Source organism: Colletotrichum karsti (genome assembly GCF_011947395.1).
Source record: "Colletotrichum karsti strain CkLH20 chromosome Unknown Scaffold34, whole genome shotgun sequence".
Classification (NCBI taxonomy): domain Eukaryota; kingdom Fungi; phylum Ascomycota; class Sordariomycetes; order Glomerellales; family Glomerellaceae; genus Colletotrichum; species Colletotrichum karsti.
In genome coordinates this window covers 389,742-411,439 of record NW_024065934.1, presented here as the reverse complement: position 1 = coordinate 411,439, position 21,698 = coordinate 389,742, and the positions used below count along the sequence as shown (strand labels likewise).

General features: G+C 53.2%; 6 protein-coding genes across 6 annotated transcripts; 3 read left to right on the top strand and 3 right to left on the bottom strand.

Moving 5' to 3' along the window:
• Window positions 1-2,099: 2,099 nt before the first annotated feature.
• CkaCkLH20_09542 (GMC oxidoreductase) lies at window positions 2,100-4,040 on the top strand (the record flags this gene model as incomplete). Its single annotated transcript, XM_038892257.1, has 1 exon — window positions 2,100-4,040. The coding sequence occupies one exon, from the start codon at window positions 2,100-2,102 to the stop codon at window positions 4,038-4,040; it is 1,941 nt and encodes a 646-aa protein (XP_038742493.1).
• Window positions 4,041-4,735: 695 nt separating this feature from the next.
• CkaCkLH20_09541 (uncharacterized protein) lies at window positions 4,736-6,162 on the bottom strand (the record flags this gene model as incomplete). Its single annotated transcript, XM_038892256.1, has 5 exons — window positions 4,736-5,232; window positions 5,286-5,350; window positions 5,406-5,788; window positions 5,844-5,948; window positions 5,998-6,162. 5 exons carry the CDS (start codon window positions 6,160-6,162, stop codon window positions 4,736-4,738), a joined length of 1,215 nt encoding a protein of 404 aa, XP_038742492.1.
• A 2,523-nt stretch (window positions 6,163-8,685) lies between these two features.
• Window positions 8,686-11,276, bottom strand: CkaCkLH20_09540 (uncharacterized protein; the record flags this gene model as incomplete). The annotated part of the gene is made up of 6 exons (XM_038892255.1): window positions 8,686-8,770; window positions 8,831-8,950; window positions 9,005-9,078; window positions 9,138-9,673; window positions 9,965-10,824; window positions 11,224-11,276. The coding sequence occupies 6 exons, from the start codon at window positions 11,274-11,276 to the stop codon at window positions 8,686-8,688; spliced, it is 1,728 nt and encodes a 575-aa protein (XP_038742491.1).
• A 1,263-nt stretch (window positions 11,277-12,539) lies between these two features.
• Window positions 12,540-13,779, top strand: CkaCkLH20_09539 (nad binding rossmann fold-containing protein; the record flags this gene model as incomplete). The annotated part of the gene is made up of 4 exons (XM_038892254.1): window positions 12,540-12,863; window positions 12,916-13,141; window positions 13,191-13,534; window positions 13,606-13,779. 4 exons carry the CDS (start codon window positions 12,540-12,542, stop codon window positions 13,777-13,779), a joined length of 1,068 nt encoding a protein of 355 aa, XP_038742490.1.
• Window positions 13,780-13,972: 193 nt separating this feature from the next.
• CkaCkLH20_09538 (uncharacterized protein) lies at window positions 13,973-18,267 on the bottom strand (the record flags this gene model as incomplete). Its single annotated transcript, XM_038892253.1, has 13 exons — window positions 13,973-14,148; window positions 14,204-14,303; window positions 14,355-14,461; window positions 14,521-14,952; window positions 15,012-15,105; window positions 16,324-16,702; window positions 16,769-17,449; window positions 17,506-17,593; window positions 17,662-17,812; window positions 17,870-17,911; window positions 17,965-18,009; window positions 18,066-18,177; window positions 18,239-18,267. The coding sequence occupies 13 exons, from the start codon at window positions 18,265-18,267 to the stop codon at window positions 13,973-13,975; spliced, it is 2,436 nt and encodes an 811-aa protein (XP_038742489.1).
• A 2,786-nt stretch (window positions 18,268-21,053) lies between these two features.
• CkaCkLH20_09537 (uncharacterized protein) lies at window positions 21,054-21,689 on the top strand (the record flags this gene model as incomplete). Its single annotated transcript, XM_038892252.1, has 1 exon — window positions 21,054-21,689. One exon carries the CDS (start codon window positions 21,054-21,056, stop codon window positions 21,687-21,689), a length of 636 nt encoding a protein of 211 aa, XP_038742488.1.
• Window positions 21,690-21,698: the final 9 nt, after the last annotated feature.

The following is a 21,698-nucleotide window of genomic DNA, read 5'->3' as shown; positions in this document are numbered from 1 at the left end:
GGGTAGGGCTTCAACGTCTCGCTTAGCAGTGTGGGGATCCGGAGACTTCACGATGGCGTTGAATGGGACGGCCCGATCTCGAACATGGATGGCGTGCTGAGACATGACTCAGAAAGACGGCCGAAGGCACTGACTTTGATTCGACTTGATAGTCTCGTGTAAGTGTAAGTCACGATTGCCTCGTTTCTTCAAGATGGTTTCAAGACGATGGAAGGAAGGCCCGGCACTTGCATCGGAGGTAACGCATGTGGGACACTGATAGCAGAGGGCGCATGGGCAACTCCAGGCCTATCACTCAGCAAGCAAAAGACATTATTCGAGCTCGTCAAAACGGAAGAAACGGCATAGTAATTTTTAGTAATTAGGAACAATTATTAAGCTTATTCCCAATTGCTTGATTGCTCGTGGAGCTTCAGACTCCATCAACACTTCGGTGACTCCATCAGCACTTCAGTGTCTAACCTGATGAGGTAACTGAATCGCCAGCGTCGAAGCTCCTCTCAGGCATTCAAGCTTCAATACTGTGCTGCGAAAAGATCATCATGGTTGAAGCAGGAGACAAGACCTCAGCTGACAGTAGCGGAGTTCAACAAAACATCGGGAGAGCGGCAACGCAGGCGGTGGCTGCGAATCTCTTGGCATCGAGAAGCCGATCGAGCCGACATCCTGCCCCTTTCTCAAAGAACTGAAAAGGAGTTGATTCAACAAAAGTTCTCCTATTGATAACTTCTTCAAGTGAAGTCTTTGGAATGAAGATGTGCGCATACCTTGTACGTCGGATTTCAAAGCCCCAACTGATATGTACACGCAATCACATGAACGCAGCGAATGCGAATGGAACCGTTGGGCGACAAGACGGGGACTCCGGCTGCCAATTCGTTGTGACAGGTCTCAAATTGTCGGACTTCTTTCTGAAACTGGTCGGTCGCCCGCGTTGACAGCCAGGCATCAAGTCGGAAGCTTGGAAAACCATGTTTAGCCTCGGCTTGACAGACGTTTTGTGGATGAAATCCCATGTCGAGGTCCAACGGCTCTCGCGAGGATGTGCGGGGAGTTACACCCAAAATGTGAGGCTTCGTCGTATTTTGGCGCTCGAACCTCTCCAACAGGGAACATGAGGATAACACTAAGGCCAAACTAGTGGACCGCCAGCACGCAAAGGGTAAGACTTGGCAGGCTAGACAGCTCGGCAAATCGTTGACAATTGAAGATCGCCATGAAGACAACTCGCCACCACGAGCCCTGCTGTTGAATCTCCGAAATGCAGGCATCGCGAGCATGGGTCGTCCATGCGGTGGAGGGGAGAGGGAACCTCCCGCCCGCCTTCTGAACTCTGATGCCATCAGATGATCCGTGTCTCTGAACACGAACGCAACTCTTAACTCAACTTCACCGAAGATCCGATAATAGCGGTCGACTTCACTCGTCAAGATGTTGGCATTACGCTTTCACCGCTCATATCTCATTCGGTGTGCCTGAAGCTAGCATGAAAACACCCCAGCGCATTCAAATTGCAACGGGGGGCTTGGGTGCTCGCATTCCGCGCCAACACGTTCGCCATGGACCGAGATGCCCCTGAATATGACAAGCGATTCGATCTCAATGCGCATTTGACGCGCCTTTACATGGCGTCATCCCTATTTCGCTGAAGAATTTCTCGAGAGAGGGGCACCACCTTCACGCATCTGAGCGGGTCGACCCCGGACGCCACGCGGAGAGGGCGCGGAACAGAGGCCGAGCTGCAAGGTCAGATGCCGCGGTTGACGGACCCAGGTCTAGATGTGGAAGCTGTTCGACATGGGTAATTGTTCTGGCGTGGTCATGTTGACTGCGTGGAATCGTTGCGCCGAAGCTTCCATTCCAGGGAGGTAGACCATCGCAATTTGCCCACAGCATCTTGTCGATCATGTCTTATAAAGTCCAACCATCCCGCGATGCTCGGCCTTGTAGGGAAAGCTAGAGAGGCCAACCAGGTAGTCATTCCTTCATTCTCACCTAGGCTTTTCAAGGTAGGCTTCTGCCCCGAAGTGAGAACCACGTTTTGACGTCGCATTCTGACCGTTGTTCCAGGCACATCGCCAAGCAAGCCGTTCTTCACCATGAGGTTCACCCAACTCTTCGGCATTGTGGCCGCCTCCACATCCCTCGTCTCCGCCGTCGACCTGACCGGCTATGAGTTCGTCGTCGTCGGCTCCGGCGCCGGTGGTGGTCCCTTGGCCGCCCGTCTGGCCCTCGCCGGCCGCAAGACTCTGCTCATCGAGGCCGGTGACGACCAGATCGGCAACGACAACTACACCGTCCCGGCCTACAACGCCAAGGTCACCGAGGATGACGCCATGGCGTGGGACTTCTTCGTCCGCCACTACGCCGACGACGAGCGCCAGGCTCGCGACTTCAAGACCTCGTACGAGACGCCCGATGGCAGCGAGTACACCGGTCTCAGCCCTCCTGAGGGTTCCAAGATGAAGGGCACCCTCTACCCCCGTGCCGCCAGTCTTGGAGGTTGCACTGCTCACAACGCCCTCATCGCCGTCTACCCTCACAACTCCGACTTCGAGTACATCGCCAACCTCACCGGCGATGACTCCTGGTCCTCTTCCAACATGCGCGAGTACTTCGCCCGCATGGAGAAGAACCAGTACCTTCTCCCCGGCGCCGAGGGTCACGGATACGATGGCTGGCTCGCCACTGAGACTGCGCCGCTCAACCTCGTTCTCCAGGACCCTCAGCTCCTGAGCATGCTCACCGGTGGTGCCTTCGCCCTGGGCAACCAGACCAACGCCGTCATCAACCTCGCCACTCTCATTGCTGGTGATGCCAACTCCGCCGGCGAGAACAGAGACAAGCTGCCCGGCTACAACCAGATCCCCATTTCTACCAACGATGCCCACCGCACCGGATCGCGCGAGTTTGTCGTTGCCGTCCGTGACGCGACCAACGCCGACGGCAGCAAGAAGTACCCTCTTGACGTCCGCCTCGACTGCCACGTCACCAAGGTCCTCTTCGACACCGACGTCACTCCCCCTCGCGCGACTGGTGTTGAGTTCCTCGATGGCAAGTACCTCTACCGCGCCAGCCCTCGCTCCCGCAACGCCGCTGCCGGCGTCAAGGGAACCGCCACTGCTTCCCAGGAAGTCATCATCTCCGGAGGAACCTACAACTCTCCCCAGATCCTGAAGCTGAGCGGTATCGGTCCCGCCGACGAGCTTGAGCGCTTCAACATTCCCGTCATCAAGGACCTCCCCGGTGTCGGCACCAACCTCCAGGACCACTACGAGATCAGCGTCCAGGGACACCCCGCCACCAACTTCTCTGCTCTGGATGGCTGCACCTGGGGCTTCGACGGACAGGACGACCCTTGCCTGACCCGCTGGGAGAACCCCATCCTCGGCGACCGCGGCATCTACGAGTCTCCCGGTCTGGCCGCGACCATGTTCTACAAGAGCACCACCACCGAGAAGGACGAGTGGGACGTCTTCACGTTCGGCGGCCCCGTCAACTTCCGCGGCTACTTCCCCAACTACAGCTACAACGCCACCGTCGACCACGACTTCTTCACCTGGGCCATTCTCAAGGCTCACCCCAGAAACACCGCCGGCTCCGTCACTCTCCGCTCCTCTGACCCTCTTGACGTCCCCGACATCCTCTACAACTACTTCGACACCGGTGTTGGCGACTACGACGCCGACTTGCAGGCTCTGGCCGAGGCTGTCGAGCTCGCTCGTGATGCCTTCGCCCGCCAGCTCGTCCCCGTCGAGGAGGTTCTCCCCGGCGCCGACGTGACCGGTGTCGACGCCGTCAAGCAGTACGTCAAGGACGCCGCCTGGGGCCACCACGCCTCTTCTACCTGCCCCATCGGCGCCGACAGCGACCCGATGGCCGTTCTGGACTCCAGCTTCAGAGTCCGCGGCGTTGCTGGTCTCAGAGTTGTGGATGCCTCCGTCTACCCTCGCATCCCCGGTACTTTCACCGCCGTTTCCACTTACATGGTCGGCGAGAAGGCTGCGGACGTTATTCTGAACCAGACCCAGTCCCAGTAAGGGCGACGACGAGATCTTCATGTATTAGCTGTATAAAGTTTCATGTCCGGAGGAGGGTTCAAGATTAGCTCATACCCATACTGTCATTCAATCTCATTCTTTAGATCGATTTAATCGAATACTAACACAGCGTCTATAAACATACATGACCGTGATTTCTTATGCGTGAGATTTTCAAGAATATGGTGCGATTGACCGGCTAGCACGTCACATTCTCGGAGCATTTTCGTTTCGGTCAGGATACAACCGTGACGAAACCTGCTGTCAAAGCGCATGCCCTCGTGTTCTTCGAAGTGGGAAGCCAAGAAAACTGCCGTCGGTGATTCAATGATACCCTACTTGCCACTGGTACGACCAAACAGGGTGCCACGAAGAACTCGGTTGCGCTGTTGTTCGAATAGACTCTTTGGGGGCGAGTTCCAAGACGCAAATATGACAATGTAACACAGTTGTCAACCACATGTAACCGCAAAGCAACTGCAGCGTTGTTCTGAATTATGAATTAAGAAATTAACAAATCCGTACACAGTCAAATGACAAGACCCGGAGTTTTCGACTATTCAAGTAGAGCGCTATCATGCAAGGAGAACCAGAAAAAAAACGAGTGTGTTGCGCCAATTGATCAAGCCCGCGCGCCATTTTCACACAGCCCTGGCCGGGCAAAGTGCTTTTATGCAAAATTCCGAAGTGAGCAGTCAGGACATAAAACTTTTGGGTACAACCCCCTGCCCGTCGTGGTGGATGTGCGAGTCGCCCCTCGCCCTCCCGGCGTTCAACTCCTCCTCGCTCTCGCTGACCGACTTGACGTTTGCCAGAGAGTGCGGCTCCTCCTTCTTGATCCTCGTCGGGAATCCCAGGCTCGACCTCCTCTTGGCCTTGCTGGGCGACGCGGCCCCGCTCTGCCTCTTCTCGCATTTGAAGTTGCCGCAGCACTTGCAGGGGATGATGGTCAGCCCGTAGGCGTCCTCCTGTGCTTCGTTGTGTTGTCCGCTCTTGAGCTGCTGGCTGTTATTCATGAAAGCTGAGGGTCGTCGGGCGACGTCGTCCGTCATTCGCATGCGTGAGGGGTTGGTGGTCATGCCGAGCTTGTAGCCGACGAGCTTCAAAAGGGGTCGGATGGTGGCGAGACTGCCGGCCGTGATGGCCAAGCCCTGTTCGACGGATGACCAAATCGCAATGTCGAGAGTAGCCCCTGGAGATGGGATTAGAAACGGGCTTTCTCACAGCAGTTCAATAGCAACTTACAGAGAAAGTCTGGGTCTCTCAAGTTCATCAAGAAAGCAAAGCGCACAACGACGGCTGAGCTTGCCCTGTCACAATCGTCAGTATCTCGACCAGTGAAAGCGTGGAAGACTCTCAACGTACACGCAGCCCATAACCAGGAGAGGAATCAATGCCAACTTGGCCTTCGTCTTGAGCTGAAGGCCCCAGACCAGGAAGCCGGGGAGAATGGCGAACGTCAGGTCGGAAATGACACTGAAAGCGCTGTACAGGAACGCCAGACCGATGACGACGTTGACGTCGATGCAGTTTCCTTCGACGTTCTTATTCCAGAAGCGGGCGATCGGCAGACATTGGAAGAGCGTGACGAAGAAGAAGACGACTCCGGCGAGGACGGTGAAAAGCATGGCGGTGTAGATGATCCAGACGTGCATCTTTTTCGTGGCGATTCGGAGCAGAAAGTAGGCGATAGACATCTTCGAGGTGATCATGCTGAGCGCGTAGAAAAGGTAGCAGTACCACCAGCACTAGTCATCGTTAGATCTTTGAACCAACCCCGAAACTACCGTCATGACTCCTTACCTCCATCGCTTTGTGAATGTTTTCCTCCGCGAGGTCCTTGAAATGGCGGCCGGTGCCATAGTGAACGCCCGCTATCGAGAACGAAGAGTAGCAGACAAAGAAGGCCTGCGAATGTCAGCCAATACCCCCAACCTCGAATCGCCGCTCGTCGTACCAAAGCCAACAACATAAGCCAGTCATCTCGGCCAAAGGCCTTGACCAGCCCGGCCCTCACATAGCATCGCAGAGCCGTGGCGATGATGGCCGTCGTGACGAAGAAGACGTTGACGCCTAAAAGCTCCGGACCTCGATTCTCAATCTTCTCAGCCATGGGTGCCATGTGTTCGATTTGTTGATGACTGGGGTGATCCCCAAAGAAAAAGACCCTCCCATTCCACTACCAAAGCAAAGCAAGGTTCCGGGGAGGACGGGGTAGGTTGGATCTGGGTCATACGTTTTATATATCATTCACGAACGAACTTCGACAGTCCGCCAAGGCCAACTCATTCCCGTCCACCAGGGCAAGAGAATCAGCAGGCAAGGGGTGCCTGGACGCTGCATGGTTTCCCAATTGCGGACCCTTAACCCGTCTTTCTTCTTTCTCCATCAACGGTGTGAGATCAGGATCTGGCATGTCTGACAGGCTCGGTATTTACCGTTTCAACTGTTGTGCAGAGAGAGGATCTCTCTCCCTCTCTCCACTTGACGTCTCTCATCATTCTCTTACAAAAAGGGAATGTGCTTCATAGGGCTTGACACTCAGTAGCTTGTGGCTCCTTCTATGGAACCCCTCGTTGCAGTAGTGTAACTGTGGTGATAACTAGTGCGGTCGAGCGTTGGGCAGGTCTCTTGCAGAATGTCCGAATCCGGCGAACCCCTCGGGCGGGAGGAGGGGAGACGGGAGAGATGCCACTTCCGCACAAGCCGTTCCTGGCCAGGGACCCCGACCAGTCCCGCTCCGGGAAGGGCCTCCGGTGAACAGACATTTGTGGCTTGACCAATGAATCCTCGATGACATTCCTTTTCTCGAAGGGTACGCTAGAACGAAATCGACATCTCCCCACCGGGCGTCATGTCCGGAACGTGGCCGTGCAAGGTGAGTTCGCAGGGCTTCCTTCGTTGCTAGTGCGGATATACCTGGTTCTTAGACAACTGCCGTATGTGCGACAAGATTCCTACTCCTGCCGATCAGACCTGGGCCCTAAGGGGGTTGCTGGACGCGCCAACGAAGCGAAAAAAGCAATTCCACGGATCAGCGACAACGGAGCTGGGCTCCTGTTCAGCCCTTCGGGCCCGAGACCGTTTGCTGTCCGGGTCATCCTCTGATATGGGAGACAGAAGCCGGGCCGGAGGACTCCGCGATCCGTGGCTTCATAAATCGTGGTAACCCCGACGTGTTCGATCGCAAACCTGACACATATGGACTGGTGCGCTCGGTACTGGATGCAGTTCGTGAGACAAGATTGATGAGATCGTTGGGAAAAGTCTGCTCACGAAGTGGGCGAGCTCTGGGGTATCAAACAGCAATCTCGTGTACGGACATGCTTCGTTCAGGGGAAACACGGGGAGTCAAACTTGAAATGGAGCGAGCTCCGCTGCGCTAGACAATGTGTGCAGCTTTAGCGTCACCACATGGTGAGGTTTTTGCGAATAAGCGAATGCACGTCTGGCTAGGCGATGGCGACGATTCCATTAGGGATTGGAAACCTTGCGGTCATAACCTGCGACTTGCAAGCATCGGAAAATTGCGATGTGCTCGGAGAATAACGTCTCTCGTATGCGGTAATAGTGTGAGTTGACAGACTTGGCCATCCAGCAATCCTTTATCACACACATATCACGCTCAGAAACCCCCGCAAACCATGAGGTTGCTGGCATGTGTCAATCGAACTCTAAGAGACCGTCGAATATTTCACCCCTGCATATTCAAGAGGCGACTTTCTCGGAGGTTTCCCATCGACGGGTCTTTGGGGGCCAGAGAGATGGAACCACCGCGATGACACACGGGCAGCGGGCGGATGGATCACTCAACTGGGTCCGGAAATAGCCCCCTTCGTCCCGGACCCATGAGGAGGGACCCATCACCACGGGCGAAATACGAATCAATGCGTGCTTGGGGGCGCGGAAATCAGAAAATCTGTCGACACACGGTTCTCAATCTCATCGCGACCCTCTTCTTCTTCTCTGCCTTGGGCGGTGGAGCGGAACACGCAGCATGCGGAGAGCGTGGAGCGATGCAACTCTTGGCTACCTCTTGCGGAAGAAAGAAGAAATGGGGTCCAGGCAAATCAAAAGGAACGGCCGCGGTATCATCACCGAGTAACGACCGAGAGGAGGTCAAGATCATCACCGGCCTGGTCGAGATTGCAACCTGCACGTGATCCCCTGCCCAATGTTACCTCAGCCATTAGTGATCGACGGACTAACGCCTGACAGTGTTTCAAACTCATCAAGACGGTAGTGAACGACGGTCGACCACGTGGGACCTTGATACCAAATATCATGTGGCGGTGACGGAATGCTAGGATGGCTGCCAAGTGTTTCTGCGATTGGACAAGCTTGGCATCACGGCAGATCAAATGAGGCCGACCTGCCTGAACTCAGAATCATTTTGACTTTTGATAGTGATCTGATCTGCGTGTCACAGGTTTGGCGTCTCGGCCGTATCCGCTGGTGGCTTGGAAGTGCCGATTATCGGTTTGGGGGCTATCGATAATCTCCCTGTCCGATATTTCGATTTCCAGCTATTTGAACGCTGATTGATTACAGCGACACTGAAGTATTTGCAAGAATAAAGTTGATTCCCGTGGACCTGCTGATTCTGCCTTGGGCATTGTTTAATTGCCTGAGTATTGTGTTCGGTTCAATCGGAAATCATCTCCTCCGGCCAACCCCACGCGTCTTTTAGGTGTTGCAGACTATCGAAGTTAAACCAATTAGACATGGCCCTTCATTGTTTAGTCCGGTGCAATGTCAAATCAGATGAATGTCGAGTTGGTTCAACTTACATAAGAGCCGTGTCCCAGGCAAATGCATCTGCTGTTGACGCGAACACTTTGCAAAGCGCTTCTTGGTCTGAATAAGACGTAACTCGATCACCTGCCAGCGCAATACCCATGCATGCAATTCTACGCAGATAAGTCAGCAAATACGCGTGCAGGGACACACATGTCTGGACTTACACATGGGCAGGGGTGCAGCGGCCAAGTGACTCCGCGATGCCACACATGATCTTGATGTCGCTCGTGATTTCGCTCTAAGATGCTTTAGCTGGGTGCTGGCCAAAGAAGTGTCTATGTGCTTCAGAGAACTCACATCCAGCGTTCGAGCGGCAAGCTTCTGATTCTTGCCAAGTCGTGGTACGTTTGGGTTGTGTGCCGTGAGCAGTATCCGGTTCAGGTGGTAGAACTGCAGCCCAACCACGACAGAGTCGTTGATGAGCAGTATTTCGGGAAAGACGCCCTCGTCGGGAGGGTTTTCCACGAAGACAGGGGAGAAAGTCGAAGGAACCGCTCGCATCCATTGGGCGGCGTAGGCGGAAAGCTTCTCGTATGTCGTGGGAGTTCCCGCGTCTCCGAAACAGTATATGATGATGTCGATGGTATGCAGCACCATCCTCCACGCCCAGGTCTCATCATCTGCGGGTTGCAAGGAGCGGTCGAGGTCCAGGTGGCCCAGCTGAATGTCGGGCGTGTCCTGCTGCATAACCGCGCGGAAGATCTCGAGTCGCATCCAGCCCCAGAATGCCGCCTCGGCCAGACTTCCTTTCGTAGTGAACTTAGCTCGCGTCGTGAGGAAGTCCCAAACGCAACTCGGTGGTAAGGTTGGTGGGTTGGGTATCATATCGGGAACTAGACACAGCAGTAAGCAGCTGATCCGAAACTAATTTGCAATAAACGACAGAAAAGAAGGAAAGGCGGAAGAACTCCTTTAGCTATCGCGCCAATAGAAAAGACACGAACTGAGTGTAGGGCCCAAGATAATGGCAGCATAGCAAAAATACACAACATCCAGATATGGACTTTTCCAGACACATTTCTTTCCCTGACATGAAGTCCACAGCTCGATGGCCACACTTTTCTCAATTTTTCCCCATGAATTCCACGTGCAGCTTGTGACCTGAACTGAAAGATGAAACATACCACTAATACTATGGTATAGACGAAGTAGGACGGCAGACGTGACGTGAAGATCATCCACATCCGCGTTAGGGTTTGTCAAAACTGGCTTGAGCAAGTCCAACGCTGCTTCGTAATAGTGTTCCGCCGGCTTATCGAAGAACGCCAGAGTAGTGTCCTCATCTTTCGATTTCGCTGACACGGCCAAGACAGCGTTCAATAACAACGGGCTCATTGCCGCATGTTGAGGAAGAAGTGTCGTGAATCGGTTGTGCGGGTCTCCGTAGTCAAACGGAGGAGCTATGAAGTCGAGGAAGTGTCTGACCAGAGCTGCCTCGCGGTGATCTTTAAGCGGGAAGTTGGCCGCGTGGAAGGACCGTCGAGGTTCGGGTATGGCAGGGTCTTCACTCAGGCTGCCGCTGCCGATGGAGCTGATGCAACCGATCGGCCCGGACAACTGGCTTCGAGGAACGGGTGAATAGGGCCGTGGCGGGTCGTCTATCGATAGCTGAGCGGTCGACCCTGGGCTGTCGTACGACGGATGTGGATGGAGAGCTGGGAGCCTGGTGACGGGGTGCGGCGTGCCTCGGTCGACGGGCAGCGGGCTTCCGGCCGTGAAGTTGTTTGATAACGAAACATTGTCGTGATGCGTGACGAATGCTCTATTCGAGCTCTGTCGTTGAAGGCGTTGAGGTTGTCTCGGGGGGCTGGGAGGAGGTTCTTCGTCGGATACGATTTCGTCGTCGGATTCGAAGTCTTCGTTGTGGATGCTGTTTATGTCTGCTGTCTCGTCGATGAAACGGATTCTCTTTCCAGAGACTCGACACCATTTCTGTGTTTCTGGAAACTCGTACTGGGGATCGCCGCGGTTGCCATCTGTGTTGCTGAGATTCCAGTCTAGTTAGCAACTTCGAAAAGGGGGCATAAGCACGACAAACAATTCAAGGGAGAGATACCTAGGTACAGTAATGTGTCTGAACTTCAGCTTAGTGCCACGGACACATGACCTCCCTTTCCTAACACATTGTCCACAAGGGTCTCCTTTGTCACCTACGTGTCGAGACGACCTCACCGTTAGCCTAAAGATGCGCAGATGGCTACGTGGCCACGGCCAGGTATTCGCCCCCCACACTCACATTTAATATGTCTGCTCGATAATATTAACCAGATTAGCGAACAAAGAGTTGAGTAGGGCTGAGGATGACGTGTAGATGGTCCAAACAGAGACAAATCCCCCGCGGATTACTGAACGACCCCGTCTGTGAGCCCACGGAGAGTCTTACCTTGCACGACAGCTTTCGCAGCCCGGCCTCCGAACGTTGCCCGGAGTGGCCATTGGTTCCAAACCCCAGAAACTGGGCTGGCGCTATCTCACCCGGCTACACGGAAAAAGGAATCGTTCGGCGCGCGCGGGATTTCGCATACGTTGTGGGCCTATGGGCTGGGGCGAGACTGATGGTGAGTGAACAATTCACAGAAATCGGTTCGACGGGTGGGATATCACGATTGCACCAGCTGGAGGGTCTTCGCGCCCATTTATCCCGTTTTGGCGCACCGGGCAAGTTTTTGAGTGTGGGGGGATTTTGGGGAAACCGGCGCGGGCATTACGCCGAGGGGGCCCCCCGGGTTTGCGTAGTCCACCCTGTTCCCGGCAGACACGTATCGGCGGCCGGATCGTCATGGCTCTAAACATAGGGATAGTGGTTCAAGATTGAGTTTGGAAGTGTTCAGATTGACATTGTTTGTGGCAACGACGACGACAACGAGAAATCAAAGGCAATGCGATCCCATGCTGGTTTCTCCGTGGATAAACTGAACGTTAGTCAACTGCCGACCAGCATTGCCGTTCTACTTCAGACGCCGTGAAGCTTCTTCATGTTCTCTGCTATGTACTGGAAAGGCAAAGCTCGTCTGAATTCAATATGATGTAGGTAAACCTTGGTCTTTGACATGTCCTTCTCTACGTTTGAGCCTCAACTAGCTTCCATCTCCGCACAGACTGTAGTCGGGCTGCTCCGCGTGCGAACAAACCTGTTCTTCTGTGACGGAAACCCCTCCCTAACTTGTCTAATTAGGCAAAATTCGCGCGAGCTCCTGAGAGACTCCGCATGACTCGGCGCTTATCCGGACCCACTCCTCCGCGTTCGGGATTGTCACGGAGGCGCGTTTCAATGACTAGTTTCGGTTATCGAGGCAAGTATTTCCGCTATTTCTCAACCTCAAGCAAGTTTCGCCGTCGATGATTGGCTCCTCCTTCAACGTCGGTCTCAACCTTCAATCTGCTACGCTACAGCTTCAGCATCTTCCATGGCATCTTGACCAAGTTACCGAATGCTGTGCATCATCGGCGAAGTGATCTCCAAGTCCTCAGTCATGTCGCGGGGAAAAAAATCGCGGGGGAGAATCACATGAGGCTCCATTTACATGCAGACGGTGTTGATGACGGTGTATATAAGACAAACTCTGTTCTTCTCGAATCGCGAATCCGATATTAATAAGGCAGTCTTCTCCTTCAGTCTCGTTTCGATACCCCCAGAAGAGAACACCCGAATCACCAGCACAAACCTTGTTCAGACACGCAGTAATCCGTCAAGACACAATGGTCCAGAAGCTCAAGATTGGTGCCGCAGGCCTCGGCCGTATGGGCAAGCGTCATGCTGTCAACTTTCTTCACCGCACACCTCGCGCGGAACTCGTCGCCGCCTTCACCCCCGATCCCAACGAGTTGGTCTGGGCGAGGGAGAACCTGGAGCCGTACGGTGTCACTCTCTACACCGACTACGACGAGATGATCAACCACACCGGCATTCAGGCTGTCGTTATTGCAACTGTCACCAAGGTCCACGCCGAGGAGGCCATCAAAGCCGTTGAGAAGAATCTCCATGTCTTGTGCGAGAAGCCCATCTCTCTCAGTATTGAGAAGGTTAGTTCCGGTTACGAGTTGACGTCCCGGGATAGCAACTGATTCGTGATAGTCAATGGAGCTTGTCACAGCTGCACAGCGCAAGCCTCACCTGAAGGTTATGTGCGGCTTCTCTCGTCGCTTTGACGCATCGTACAGGGATGCGTTCGAGAAGACGGAGGCCGGACTCATTGGCAGACCATCAGTCATCAGGTCGCAAACGTGCGACAAGCATGACCCCAGTGGCTTCTTCGTGAAGTACGCTGCCCTCAACGGAGGCTCCTTCGTCGACATGAGCGGTAAGTGGGGATAGATCCTGACATGAACACCCCTCTGACCTTCGTGTAGTGCACGACATTGACCTGACGATGTGGTTCTTCGGCGAGGATTCCGTCGTGAAGTCTGTCTCTGCTGCTGGTATTACCGCCGTCTCCCCCGAGCTGGCTGAGCACGGCGACACCGACAACGCCGTTGGTATCGTCGAGTTCTGGGGCGGCAAGATCGCCTACTTCTACAACTCTCGCATGATGGCCCACGGCCAGGAGGATACGACCGAGATCATCGGCACTGGTGGCAAGCTCACCGTGAACGGAAACCCGCAGTCGAACTTTGTCAACATCTACGGACCCCAGGGTATCACAAGAGAGGTTCCCGCCCATTACTACGGCCGATTTGAGTATGCGTTCGTTGCTGTAAGTACATCCCGCGTGCGGAGTGAGGTGGAGCCGGACCGGACCGGAAGTGGGGCTGACATTCGGAACAGGAAGCGAACGAGTTTACCGCCGCGGCCCTCGACAACACGGAGCTTCCCCTCAAGCTTGCCGGTGCTGTCAAGGCCGTGCAGATTGGCTCATACTTGCAAGAGGCCTTGAGGACCGGAAAGAAACTTTACTTTGATGAGAATGAGCGTCCCATTGAGAACCAGGCCAAGTTGTAAAATGTTTTAGAGCACACGCGAGGATAAAAATGGGTCATAGAAATGAAGAATGATTATCCATGTCTGGTTTTCTTGTAGTAGCGTCGGTTCGGCACCGGCTCGGTCCCGACTTGTGACATCATCCCTGCCCTAACACATGCAAAGTGCTATCCTCAAGCAATTGAACGGGTATCGAAACACGACTCGCAAATCCTTAATTCCCTTGCCCCGAGAAAAGATGACTGAAGGCACTTCTCTTGCTATTCTGAGACCATTGAAGGCGCAACTGTTCGATGAGGTCTTTCGTCAACCAACCGGTCCTGGCGTGAATCTTCTCCAGAAGTTCCAAGCTTTCGCTCTGCTCTTTTGGGTCTGTGAGATACATGCCGCCTGTTGCATTATGTCAGGCTGGATCGAATAACAATGGAAGCACAACGCAACTTACACGCTCTTAGTGTATGAGATGCTGTGAATCCAGCGTTTACAACCGCGGGATTGCTGATGGCCAGACCCAGCAGCACTCGGAAGTTGTCCAGTACCGCTCTCTGAACGTGAGTTAGTCATATTGCCTCTTGATCTCGTTTGGCGATGCTCACATCTGATTCCCTTCTCCTCTTGAATGTGTCGAGGCTAGGCCTGCTCAAATATGGGTTGAAAATGTGCAGGATCATCCGAGCAAGACTATAATGCTGATAGCCGACCACTTTCGCCTGTCAGTCAGTATGCAGCTGGTAGTACGAGCACTAAGCCACAGAAACTCACCATGAGCAGGATGCGTCATCCAGATCGTCGGGAACGCAGACCCGTTCGCGCTGTTCTCGTGAGGTGGCTCCACCCAAAGAGGATCTGCGTGCCATGGGTTCGAGACCAGCCAATCGCCCAATTGTTGGTTGAGCTTATTCCAACTCTCGACGTCCCGGATCGCGGCCGGCTGGAAGGCGTAGGCGATGGCCTGGGCGCAAAGAAACACCGCTCTGTTTGCGAGACACTCCGGCTCTGTTCGTATAAAGGATGCCGAACCTTTGTAGCTTTCCAAGTTGATGCTCATCGGTTGCGACTTGACGAGCGCGACCCAGTAATCCTGGCGGAGGACGATCCAGCTCGCGGCTTCGCCGAGGCCGCCCTTGCTTGCTAAGCTGAACATTGAGTTGAGAAGTTTCGAACTGCCGGATAGGTGAACGCCAAAGTCGGAGTCTGCTCAGATGACTGGTTAGCAAGCTGTCTGTCGCGAACAACGGCAATGGCACACAAACCTGTCATCTCTTCATACTGCCTCAATATGACAATTGCAGCAAGCACCTCTTCGTTGAGAGAAGCCAGAGAGCTGCCCAAGATCGGAATAAGAATCTGTAAAGCATGACTGTAGTATGTTGAAGGTTTTGAGTCGTCCGTCCCAGAAATGCAGCAGATACTCCTAGATGCGAGGGCAATTATTGAGTAGGCTAATAGAGGCGAGCTACACGCCCTTTTCGGCACCTCTGTGCCAAAATGCCGCTTGATATCACATATGTCTACCTGCAACGAATTCAAGTTGTCAGTCAAAATCGCCAAATTGATAGATTGCCACCAACGCGTCCAGTCTTACCCACAAGGAGAGGTCTTGTACGTAGTGCATAAACAATCTTGCTTTCTCTCGATCTTCAAACGGTCTCCCTACGCCATGTTGACTTAGGGATAGCGGGATTGATGTCGAGTGGTTCGAGTCGCGTCGGCTGCAAATACACACCAACCAGTCAGTTGTCTCAGTAAATAATTCGATATTGGAATAAAGATCCCAACTTACCCATCATTGTCTTCGGAGTCTTTGCCACGCGTGGACTCGGATTTGCAGATGTCGAGGAGAGATGGTAACTCACTGATCCACGTCAGTCTTCGTCTCTTACGCTCGGGCATCCCGGAAGAAACAAGTTCAACCGTCGCCAACACCAGTTGTTTCCTCTGTGGATACCCTCAAAACCGCCGTACGACGTGCTTGTCGCGTTGCAGACGATGGCTTGAAGTTGACACAAGAGTTCATGCGGGGTTCATTACCTCATTGGGCCGGAACGGGCTAACATCCGCGATAGCCAACCCCGCAGCTACCCCACAAACCTCAGCCCTAGGCTTTCCTTTCCCTTCGTCTGAAAAGCTGGACGTGGAAAAACTTCGCTTTTTTCAATAGCCAGTCTTCGTTTCTGGCGTCTGGATGAGAAGTCGAGCAAGACGAACTGACATGGACAATGTGTAAGTCAAAATATCTGTACTGGTATGGGTCTGACCTATATGGAGCTTGGTATTGCTAATTCAAACCACACTGCCCAGAATAGACCAGCAACAAAACGGGACCACCACTTCCCGGGAGTACTTGGACGGATGAACTGAAGAACTGCTGAATCGTGGTCCAAGATGTGACTTGACTATGAAGGTCTGCCAGAAGTGGAAAGTAAAGCCTCGGAAGTCCAAGTACGAATTAAGCTTATCTAAGCTACTGAAAGGTTCATCCCAAAGCAGTAAATGCCATGGCCGCGTACATAGGAGTAGGCGTACAGTTCCTAGTGGGCGATCCGATTGGCTCTTACGTTAGACTTCCTTGGTTTCAGTGTCCTGCCTCTTCCTCAAAGTCTGCTCTCCGACCGCTACTTCTTTCGCATCATTGTCGGGGCCCAGGCCTACGAGTTGACTACCCTTCTCGACATGGTTGGCCCCGCCGAATAGGACGTCAATCTCTTCAAGCGGAACCTTTTTGGTTTCAGGGATGAAGAACCAGACGTAAGCGACCAATAGAAAATTGACGGCCATGAAGAAGAACAGGCATTTCAGCCCGGTGTTCTTGAGGAACGTAGGGAAGAACTGCTGGAAGATGGTGTTTGCGACGTTTTGTGACTGAGAACACATTCCGACGGCTTGAGCTCTGATGTTCATCGAAAACACCTCGGCAGTGTAGATCCAGACGGTAGCGCCCCAGCTAAGAATGTAGAGTCAGTACAACGTCCACCCCCGACAGGGTTGTAGGATGTAGTCGTAATCGTACCTGGGCTTGTAGAAAAACGCAAACAAGAATAGGAGGAACACAATGGCAATCCCCACTGGCTGCGTCTTCACACCACCGGGTAGCTCCGGCGTAGTCATGCTTACAACAGGGACTAGCACCATACAGATACCCATGCCGACGGCACCGACCATGAACAGCCATCGTCGACCGTAGCGATCAGCTGTCCACATCGCGTTCAGGGTGAAGAGAATACCGAAAGTTCCATTGAGGGCGTTGATGAGGTTAATCGTTCTCGTATCCGGCCAAACCTTACGGTAGATGGGGGTAGAATAGTTGTTGAGCGTGCCTTGACCGGTGAGCTGCTGACCAACATTCAGGATCATGGTCAAGAACAGGCGCTTTCTAACTGAGGGATCCTTGAAAAGTGCGGTGTAGTTGGTACTGATCGCTTCCTTTTCATACTCGATGGCTTCCTTGATGGAGAGAAGCTCCTGGTCGGCCTCCTCTTGGCTGTTTCGAAGGGAGGACATGGCCTTGTGAGCCATTTCCGGCTTGTTCTTCTGGATGTACCATCTTGGGGACTCGGGGATGGTCCACAGTAGGGAGCAGACGATTGAAGGAACAAGGATCTGGAAGACGACCACCATACGCCAATCCCAGTCGCCAAGCTTCTCGCGGTTGAGACTGCACGCATAGTTGATCCAATAAGCGATGAAGGACCTGTCGACTCGTGAGCTCCTGCCAACGACGTAGCAACACGTCCTCGGTTCGCTTACCCTACGCTGAAGTTCAGCTGCCAGAATGTCATGACAACACCTCTGATCTCGGCCGGGGTGATTTCGTTGATGTAGACGGGGCCGGCCGCTTTCCAAGGTTAGCGTCTTCGCGTCTTCGCGCTCACACCACTCATGTTGCCACCAGAAACCACTTACTCAAAGCCATACCCTGCCCGAGACCAATGATGACACGTCCAGCGATGAACACGCCGAGATTATGGCGGGGCGCAAAGGCCTGCATGAAGGCGGCGATGATTGTGACGAAGCAGCCAGCCCCCATTCCAACACGACGTCCGCCCCAGTCGGCCTGTACTCGGTGGTTAGGAATGCTGTTTCGGGGCCGTTGTGCTCAAAGGGTTCTCACCAAAGGGCCGCCGATGAAGAAGCCAGCCACAATAGCTCCAATCTTGGGTGGGTTAGCGGTTACGCGTGTTACTATTACTGGGGAGGTCTCCAAACCGTGTAGGATGTGTTAATTAGTCCAATGAGTTGTGTGTCTTCATCCTAGAAATTGAATTCTCAGCATGATGTGGCCATGTAACCCCTCGTGGGCGAAGTACCTTGTCGATGTCGAAGTACGCCAGCCAGTTGTCCGAGGCCTGGACGGAATTGAATACTGAAGCATCGAATCCATAAAGCACCATGCACATCGCCGCTAAAAGCGCCGAGTACCTAGACACCCGCAGATGTCAGACCGTGTAGCAGTATGCTGCACCTGTAGCATGTAACTCACCAGCTGTATACTCTTCCAGACATCACCATTTTGTCGGTTTCTCACGAGTGGGCGATCAAAGGGGCGCAAGTCGTCGGTAAGTGGGGGAGGGCTATGTTGCAAAAGAGGACGAACCGTCAAGTGTCCACCACCGGGCGAGGCATCAGAAGAATATTATAACAACCCCAGGATTCCTCTTCGAAGGATCTCTTTCCCCATGAAGTGATGGCCCTGCAGCCTGGGGTAATGGTCAGACTCTGATGAATCACATTTGGACATTGGCATCTGCAGACTGCGGGCGCCCGAAAGAGCGCCTTCGACACCGCTTTTGGGAGGGCACAGCGTGATTGTAGCTCGTTCGCGCCCCAATGAACTTTTGATTTAATCCATCGCACGATGAGGATCACGAGAAGGTTCAATTGACCCCGAGTTCGGTGTTGGAAAATTCCTCCTATCGGAAAAACGCCAGATACCAAGACGCAGGGAACAACACCATCAGCAGCCAACAGACTTGTTCAGTTGCCCGGGCTATTGGCAGACAGCGACCGCGAATCTTGCCCTGGTAATTCCCAAAAAACGTCCTGAGCTTCAGGGTAGCGTGGGGAAAAGAGCCTCGATGTTCGACCTTCTATTTAACCGGCTTGGCTGTGAATGGATTACGACGACCAACACAGCAGCTTCCAGCAAATTCCCCAAATTTCAGGTTCGACGAGAATTCCAGATAGCGGTCTGGTAACAGTTCAGAATACGTCGATACTCACATGAAAGGTATGCAAGTGGTTCACGGTTCGGAATTTCGGAATCATAACTGATGGGCCGTCGGCGCGTCGGAATTTACTACTTGAGTTAACTTTTTCGACATATATCGGCGGGCTTCGTAAAGTTTAAGAAGGATAAACCACATATTCAAACAGACGAGCCGAATTCTCGCTTGTCGGGCGCGTGAGTTGGGGGGAGTTCCAAGCTCCCTGAAGGTGGTCTGGAGGCTTGGCAGACACATCCTCCAGGCTTAGCACATGCAGTTCATTCTTGGCGGGCGTGCTAATCCGACTTGGTGTCAGCCATCAATAATCATCCCACCGAGCGAGAAGGCTGTGATGGAGGGGGAGGAGCTCCTGGGAAGTTGTCAATCAATTTGCATGCAGGCACGGGAGCTTCTGTCAGCCTACACTAGGTCTGTAATGATGTGTTGTTTGCACGTGTTGGCCCTGAAGGCTGATGGATGCGCATGGCAATATTTGCGCTGGGGATGAGTCGAGAGAGTGCAGTGAGAGACGCCTTGGCACTAGATAGCTATGTGTGCCCAATTGTTTTACAAGATCAAATACTCTCATGAATCAACACATCAATCGCCTAAATTGCGGCTTGCTTCTGTCGCGCTGCAATGCTATGGAAGAACAGTACACATTGCCTTTCATCGTTATAGAGAACTCAGTCCCATCCGACAAGCGTTCTGTCAGAGTTACTCCGCATAAACTCCGTAAAACCTGAGCCCTGGATATCGTATAATGTTGATTTAAACTCCTAGTGGTCACCGGATTCGCCGCTTCGGAACCGATGGTGTTCAGATGCACATCAGACAGAAACTTATTACGCGAGCCGTCGGATATACTAACCAAACTGCGGATGCTCCTCGCGCACAGGCGCTCGCAACGTCGACAGAACTCTAGTACAGACAGAAACTGCCCCCTGAAGTTCCATGACGAACTGTGGCGGGCGGCTGAAGGACGTGAATGGTTCGGAACTCGGTTCCCCTGATTCGCAACTGATTTCTGGTTTCGTAATTAGAACCTAAGGTTATGATTGACTTTCACGTCAATCAACTGACGCCACCGTCCGATTGAGAGTTGACAATAGTCCAGATGACGATAATGTTTTTTTCTCCCGCGGCAGGGCTCCGGCGGGGGATGCTCCAGGGACATGAAGTTAGTTCGACTCGGTAAAGCACTTGATTTGATCTGTCCAAGGCCCCGTCGAGGAATCGTTTTGGAATCGGCGTGGCTGCTCTGGAGATCTCCGTTACATGTGTGACTACCTGTTGACATTCATGCAGATGAATCCCGTCACGCTAGATCGTGAGTACGAGTACGATGTCATCGTACAAGCCACTGGAGTTCATCCAATCCCAAGACATATTAATCACAACCACATACCCACCAACCCGCAAGACAGCCACGTTGAATTTAACCGGCAGATCAATTTTCGTCAGCCTCAGGTTATGGGAGTCGTATCAAATGTGTCGCAGTGAGTGAAAGGTCGGGCAAGCTACCCCGCAAGGGCGTAACGGGTGAGTTGGCGCGCTGTGCCTCAATCTCGCGCCGATTAGTCGCGAGCAACTGCTCTTTTCCCCACGTACCTACTTCTATTACAAGTAACCTGATCGTCCTCTTATGCAAACTGACTGAGAGCGGCGTGAATTTCGTGTCATTTTTAAACCCTAGCTTTCTAAGAAATCATGGCGCTATCCACATACTTGACCACCGACTCATCCTTACCACATGGTCTGCTGTCTAATGTCTTCATGAGTTGCGCTCAACAGGACTGTGAAATGAGCTTAGAATCTGCGGCATGTCTTCAGAAGAAAACCTGAAATGTCACGATGGTTTGGCTGATAGCTAATGTTGAATGTTGTATGGAATTGAGAAGCGCTATTGAGGTTAATGATCCGTCGGAGAAAGGCGGATTCCGTAGGACGATGATCTTAAGTGTCACTACGTCTCTTATCGATTGTCTTATGTCGTCACACCATAATCGCACATGCTTGACGCGCCGACTTAAGCGTTGGTGAAGTATTGACCTTGAATCTCATATTTATCAACAAAACCAGCGACAAAATATGACTCCCATCAATCCAGCCCAGCTTCCTCTTGAAGATCAACTAATTCACCTCCGCAAAGTCTTATCTACCAACTCCACCCTCATCACGGTCCTCACCCGCGCCGCCACCCTCGACCTGCCAAACTGGTACCTTGCCGCCGGAGCCGTCTCTCAGACAATCTGGAACTTCATGAGCGGCAAGCCCGCAGACACAGGCATTCACGACTACGATCTCGTCTACTTCGACGACTCGGACCTGTCATGGGAGGCCGAGGATAAGGTCATCCAGGCCGGGAACAAGCTGTTCGCAGACATACCCGTCGAAGTCGAGATTCGAAATCAGGCGAGGGTGCATCTATGGTTTGAAGAGAGGTTCGGGACCCGATGTCCGCCTCACAAGTCGACGGAGGCGGGGATCGATACTTGGATCTCGACGACCGCGATGATTGGTGTGCGACTGGTGGATGACGGGGAATGGAAAGTGTATGCGCCGAGAGGACTGTCTGACTTCTTCAATATGGTGGTGAGGCCACATCCTCAGCTTGGGACGAGAGAGGCGTATGAGAAGAAAGCCAGAAGGTGGCTTGAGATATGGGAGGATCTCACGGTGATGCCTTGGACTGAAAAGGAGGTGCCTTTCAAGCTCAAGCCATGAGCCTAGCCT